General features: G+C 45.0%; 1 protein-coding gene across 3 annotated transcripts in view; it reads left to right on the top strand.

Moving 5' to 3' along the window:
* Positions 1 to 258: 258 nt before the first annotated feature.
* The window catches only part of PI4K2B (phosphatidylinositol 4-kinase type 2 beta), a 32040-nt gene continuing 25350 nt past the window's right edge, over positions 259 to 6948 (top strand). For 2 of the 3 annotated variants that reach the window (XR_008421820.1, XM_019453579.2), the window contains exon 1: positions 259 to 762. Coding sequence is in view for 1 of the 3 variants with exons in the window: in XM_019453579.2 (XP_019309124.2) it covers positions 456 to 762 (307 nt within the window). In the remaining 2 variants the exon portion in view is untranslated. Of the gene's footprint in view, positions 763 to 5867; positions 6248 to 6948 lie in introns of those variants that run through there. The other variant, XR_008421821.1, reaches the window with a different exon arrangement.

Below are 6948 nucleotides of genomic sequence, written 5' to 3'. Positions count from 1 at the left end.
CTCTCATGGGCTTGTAGTGGGAGTAACAAAAATTAGTCACAGAAATAATGACGGTGGTAAACTCTTTGAGAAAATTCTGCGGTGGAGGAGAGGCTGATTGGGGTTCCGGGGGTGGGGGCGGGGGGCTCCTAGGCGGAGGTAAATGAACTCCAACCGCCCCAAGGCACCCACCCCACTTCACATCTTCCGGCGCTAACAGCGGCAGGTGGCGGCCCCGCCCCGCGCCCCGCCTACCTCCGCCCCCGCCCTTCTGCGCAGGCGCAGGGTTGGCCCGAGGTGGGGCGCGGCTGGCGGCTGCGCGGGGACAACCGCCGGGCCCGCGCGGAGCGGGGCCGCGAGTTTGTGAGGTGACCTCGCCCCGACCCAGCGGCTCCGGTCCCCCGCGATGTCGAGACCAGAGCCGGGCAGCTCGCCTCTCTGAGCTGGTCCCAGCGCGGACGGCACGGAGGGAGGCCATGGCGGAGTCCTCCGAGCCCGGGCTGCGGGCGTCAGCCGGCGGCGGGAGCTTGGAGGAGGAGGACGACGAGGAGCGGGAGCCGCTGCTGCCGCGGTTCGCCTGGGCCCAGCCGCCTAAGGGCGCCCCCGGGAGCGCCGTCAGGCTCGTGGAGGCTGCCGGCGAGGAGGGCGCGGCCTCCCCTCGCGAGCCTGGAGACGAGGAACTGCTGCTCCCGTCCCGGGACGCGCCCAGCCGCTCCTCCTGGGGCGTGGGGGTCCTCCGGGGCTCGCCCACCCACCCGAACCGGAAACCGCCCCTGGGTGCAGGTGCGACTCGGCCCCAATCTCCACCCCGCGGTCGTCCCTGCGCGCGCGTCGCCGCCCAGCCCCTCCCGGGGTCCCACCTCTGTCCCACACCAGCCCTTGCCTGGTAGGAGAGGCAGTTAGCCGGGCATCCCTCCCATGCGGAGCACAGACCCGGGGCCGGTCGAAGCTTGGACACCTTCCCTTTCTCTCTGCTCCCCAGTTTCCTTGCACCTTTTCCAGGGGCCTTAGGCCAGCTCACTTAAGGCCCGAGGTTGTCGTTAAACGCTGACCCTTGAGGCCTCGCCTAAGAGTAAGCCTCAACTTTTGCAATCAGACACGGAAAAAAAAACAACAACCCAAACTTAGCATGGTAACATGACGTAAGTCGTTTTCTCAAGTTTGGACTTGAGTTTTGGAATAAGAAGCCTGAACTATCAGGAAAGTTCCCGGAGTTGTGAATTTGCCAGGCAGATGGATGACGGCAGAGAGCCGGAGAGCAAGAATATCTAGTTGCCCCTGGGACACGTTTCAAAACTTCTTGCAGTTAATGTTATTGTGACGTTAGCCAGAGGGGGCAGAGGCAGTTGAATTTCTCCAGCTGCTATCTCGTGCGCAAAGTTTTCTTTCTGGAACCATTTCTATTCTTGTACTTTAAGAAGGGGGCGGGGACTTTTTCACTGTCGAATGGACTGGCAGCCTCAGGTGGAAAAGAGGATAATTGATAGGATGTTGAAAATTAATAAAGAGTCAGCATGCTATTGGAGGCATGGGTATTTATCGATGAAGGATTTTTTTGGCAGGTCGAGTCGAGTTAGCCTAATCTGATAGTAAAACAGAGTGGGCTTGTATGAATCATAGCTGGAGATGAGACGGGCTAGTTTGTAAAATTCGGATAACACCTATTTGTCTGTGGTTAGGATGGTTTAAGTGAGATGGTGTGTGCACTGTGCCTGTAGAACTCCCTGGGTGACGGCTTGAAGAAAAGCCACAGAAATTGTACTTGTCATTACTCCTGCTTAGTCTTTCTGGAGTCTTTAGATTTTACATGGCCTGCTGTCAGTAGACTAATGGGCCTCCCACAATTTAAGGAAGTTTGGATGGAATAGGTGATTCAAGTCTTAGTTGAACTGAACATTCAGACACTCTCAAGCAGATACATCGGAGAGGCCTGGGAGAAGCAGACGATTTCCTGTTCAGGTGTTTCATGAATAAAGCTTTAGCAGACTGGTCTGACATGCAGGTCTGTTGCCACTGTGTTAGCTAACAGGTGCATTGACAGGACAACGTTGAACAGAACAAATGTGATGATCACAGATGGACCCACATTCCCCCAGCTGTGTGATGTGTTTCTGTATTACCTAGAATCCCTTCTGTGAAGTAACTAAGATCTGTGTGGCTAGCTTCCTTTTTGCTGCCTTAAATTTACCTGTGTAGCTAGAGTTTAAAAGAGCCTGAAACCCTGAGTGAGAGGGAGAGAGAGGGAATCACAAGCAGTCTCTGTACTGCCAGCACAGAGCCCTGTGTGGGGTCCAGTCTCAGGACCATGAGATCATGACCTGAGTCAGATGCTTACCTGACTGAGCCACCCAGGTGCCCCTGAAAGTGAGATTTTCTAAACAAATAGTATTAAGGCTAGAAAAAGTAACTGGGATAGAATATAGTACTCATAATACAAATGGATTACTAAAGAGAATTCCTGCGTTCCAAAATGGTAATAATTTATTTTATATCACGGTTTACAGTTTGCGGAGATCTCTCTTTGTGTAGTTCATTAATTCTTACAGCAGCACGGCAAGTTAGTTGTTACTCCTTGTTGTGGGAATTGAAAATGAATAAAACTGTAATGACTAGTACATAGAAGTTCAGAGGTAAGCCACAGGCAAGTATACAGGAAGTGGTAAAGCCAGACTGAGCCTAGTCCTTCTCTTTGTGTCCTGTACTTTTTCCATTTTGCTGTAGATCCCAAGTATTGTAAAATAGTTGTTACTTTTGGTGATTTATTAATGGAGGTCTTGTTTTTAATGGATTTAAAAATCGTTTTGAATTTCAATAAGTATTTAAACATTTCAAACCAGTTTCCTAAAAAGTTTATGATTGAGTAATGTAACTAGATTTTTAAGTTATTTATTTAGAGAGAGACAGAGACAGAGACAGAGAAGTGGGGCTCACCCAGGGCTCATGTTTTAGCCAAAGCAGGGCTTGAGCTCACCCAGTGTGGGACTCGAACTCAAACTGCGAGATAATGACCTGAGCCAAAGTCAGAAGCTTAACGACTGAGCCGCCCAGGCGAGTTCCATTAACTTCCTTTGTCCTTTAGCATCCAATTTCCATGAAGCCACCTCACTAGTTCTAAGAAATTCTTGCGTTTAGATTAATATTAACATCATTTATCTTACGCTCAATGCATGAGCCTTTATGCTTAACTATTTTGTCTATGTAAATAGGAGCTTTACATGGAAGAGTATCTGTTACCTTTACTTGAGCAAGACATTGACAGTCTGGAACCAGCATAAACATAGTATTGTTGGGTCAGTGTCAAAGTAGAAAGATTAGTGGCATTCATTCCTTAGTTGTCATTTTAATCAGTGAGTTGGAGACTCATAAAGATGATAATACCTAGGTAACAGTATATGAAGGGCATAGTTCTGTGCCCTTCACTTATATTAATATATAACTAACCCCACGAAGTGAGTTTTATTTTTTATTCTCATTTTAAGGAAGCACAGAGAGGTGAAGTGACTTTTCCAGGATCCCAGTTAACACAAACCAGGAGCACTTAGCAGTTTCGTTGGAGAGCCTACAAGTAGAGAATAGTGTTAGAATATACTAGGAACTGCCAAAGTCAACGGAAGTGTGTATTTAAAAGCCTTTTAATGATTCATGGTGGCTTATAAATGTATGAACAAAATAGCATCATTTAAAAACAAGGAGGAAAGACGAGGGTGGGAACTGAGGTAATGAAATAAATAAGGTGGAGGCCATCATAGTACACAGCATGCACAGGAGATGCTTGCTGCAGGCAGCCCACAAATCTGATGTTTAAGGTTACAGAAAGAAGCACAATGTGCCCATAAAGTTAAAGTAGCTATTGGAATCTAAACTGACCTGACAAAGGATAGCCTGTCGTGTATCTTTTGGAGAAGAGACTATGTACTGAATAGTATCTTTGTAATAAAAGTGATGAATTTCATAGGAGTATTTCTCATAACCTCCTTGAAGCCCATTTTAATAAAGGAATTCTAATGGATGGTGCTCTCAGTATTGCCAGATCCAGATCCTAGACACTGATAATCTGGCTGAATTTAGAGGACAATATTAGAAGGGTAGATGTCCTATGCGTCTTGACAGTTATCCATAACTGAGCTATTGAAAGATGGTGAGCAGCTACCTCTCACTGTCAAGCGGTTATTGCTCAACCAGTAATTAGAAGACGCTTATTCTTTGTTTTCCGTCTATTGCTGAGATGCGTCATTCTCAAATGCTTGAGTGCCTGCTGTGTGCCAGTGGAAGTGGAGGCCTCGGGACACAGTGGTGACCGGATAGCAAATGGATGTCCAGTCACCAGCCTTGTCCCACAGAGCTTTATAGTAATGGAGGGAATGGTCAGTTAAAACAGACAGTTCCCACAGCTGATCTATTTGGGTGGGGAGAACTGAGGATTCCATTGAGCTATGCACCGGATTTAGGGGCCTGGGAACACTTAGCAGAGGAAGGAGCATCCAACTCGAGGCCTGAAGGATGATGGGCACTTGAACCTCCGAGGCAGTGTTCAGATCACCAGACTGGTGAGCTAACGACTTTTCTCTTTAGAAAATTCTGGTCAGTGGGTAAGATACAACCCAACCCTCAAGTGAGGAGGGGCTTGTTTTGATACGTTGCCACATGTCCTTATATGAAAGGTTTATAAACTGGATTCTCTTAATTCCATTTTCAATTCTGCTTCCTAAAGGACCAGTGATAAGGCTTCCATGTGGTTACGGGCAGAGTTTGTTGATAAATAATTTTCAGGCTTATTGAGGGCCTACTATGTACCAGGCACTGTTTTAAGCACTTGGAATGTATCAGCAAAACAAAAATGTCTGCCCTTCTTGGATTTGGATCATTTTGTTACAGTGTTGCAAGTGATCAGATGGAGTTGAAGGATCAATAAGAATTAGCCTGGGAAGGAAGCTTGGAACATACTGGGGAACAGCACTGGCAAATGTTGAGAGTGTGTGCTGGATATCTGGTGAAAGTGAGGAGCTCAGACGGGACCAGAGCTGGACTAGAAGGTCACCGCTTCTTAGAGGAGACCCGAAGGGAATGCACAGAGGTGGAATTGAGATTTTCCTCAGAAAATCCTTTGATACAGAGACAAATCAAAACCCTAATAGTTTATTCCTTAAAAGGAGCAACAGTAATTTTGCCGGAAAAAAAGGTTTTCTTCATTAAAATGTAACTAACCATGCCCCTCAACTATTAAAAATCAAAACTAGCAATGATGACAGGCCTTCAGCCCAAATCTCCAGAGCACTCACAGCATGAAGCGCCATAAGTTTTGGAGAGGTCCTCCAACTTAAACTAATTGCCACATGTACAGTTAAGTAAATGAAGAAAGCTTTAGAATGTACTTGTGAGTTATGAGTTCAAGAAAAATTATCTCCTAAAAAACAGTTTCTTTGATTTTAGAACAGTTGGTAGGTAGTCGTTTTTTCCAGCAGCAATTTGGATAGCAGGACCAGTTGTCTTTTAAGCGTCATTCCAGATAGTGATGGTAATTCCAGGACATCTTCAAAGAACGCCCATTTTCATGTGGGGAGATTATCTCATTTATTTAAAAGAGTTGCTCAATAAGGGACAAATTAAAGAGAAAGGGATTAAGAACATCCTGGCTGATTTTATAGGAATGGTTCTGCTTGATCTGATTTTGGTTGAAACTGAATTAGTATGCGGTTATTATAATAATAATTATTATATTGCTTATTAATTATTAATATAATAATTATAAAATTATTATTACAACTGAAAATGATTATTATTATTATTCAGAGTATAAGCATGGGCTCCATGAGAGCAACAAAGGCAGGTTGTTACATGATGAACTCATAAAGCTTAGCCCGTGAAACAGTTTGGTAACATTTAATAGTAATACTGGCCAAGTCTACACGTAGTTTCCACAAGAACTGCTCAAGTACAGCATGGGAGAGACCAAGAGTGGTCCAAGTTCAGTATGCATTAGTAGTATGACCAGATTTCTAAAGAACTAATGTGACACCAGAGTGCTTCTCATTTTGGTATACTGTCAATGCTGAGAGATGTGTCTATTCCCTGCAATGGGTTGCTTGATTCTGGAGACCATATTTCATAAGGGGGCACATTGGAAACCTGAGGCGTGAAATAAGAGGGCAACTCGTGTGCTGAAAAGCCTGAAAACACTTCCATATGGGAGGAGGCAAGAGTAGAGGAGACTTAGGGGAACATGAAATGATCGTCAGCTTTTTGAAGGGCTCTTCCTGGAGAGAAAGGAGTAAGTACGCTTTTGTTTTGCTCCAGATAGCAGGTCTAGGACATGGTGTGAAACTACAGGAGACTTAATTTCTGGAAAAGGAAGAAGCTTATACATTGTTTCGCTTCCAAATAAAAGGATCACAAAAAAAGTAGTGATGTCTTGTTGAAAGTGTTTAAACATTTCCCCGAAGACCACCTCCTAGTGACGTATTGTAAAAAGTACACTAGTGCTAGGGGCAGGGTTGAAATAAAAAACTTTGCAACTTCTTTCTTATTAAGAGGCTTCGCCTAGGGGCACCTGGGTGGCTCAGTCGGTTAAGTGTTCGACTTCAGCTCAGGTCATGATCTCATGGTTCCTTTGTTCAAGCCCGGTGTCGGGCTCTGCACTGACAGTGCCTGGGATTCTCTCTCTTCCTCTTTCTGCCCCTCCCCGACTCACTCTCTCAAAATGAACAAACTTAAAAGAAAAAAAAAAAAAAAAAAAAAAGACCGTTCGCCCAGAAGAATCTCATTTGACTAATGATCATTATTACTGGCATATTCTAGTACATAAATAATACTTCATTTATTCAATTAAATATTAAGTACCCACTAAATGCTGACTCCTCATCCAGGTGCTCAGGATATACAGTGAATAAAGAAAGACTAAGTTTCTCCATTCTTAATTATTTTCACGGGATAGATAAGAAGGATTAGGAATTAGCACATCAATTGTAGTGA

This window comes from Panthera pardus, unplaced genomic scaffold (assembly GCF_024362965.1).
Source record: "Panthera pardus isolate Hobbes unplaced genomic scaffold, ASM2436296v1 HiC_scaffold_13, whole genome shotgun sequence".
Classification (NCBI taxonomy): Eukaryota; Metazoa; Chordata; class Mammalia; order Carnivora; family Felidae; genus Panthera; species Panthera pardus.
Note: the sequence above shows the minus strand (reverse complement) of the source record. Positions and strands in the feature narration are given on the sequence as shown.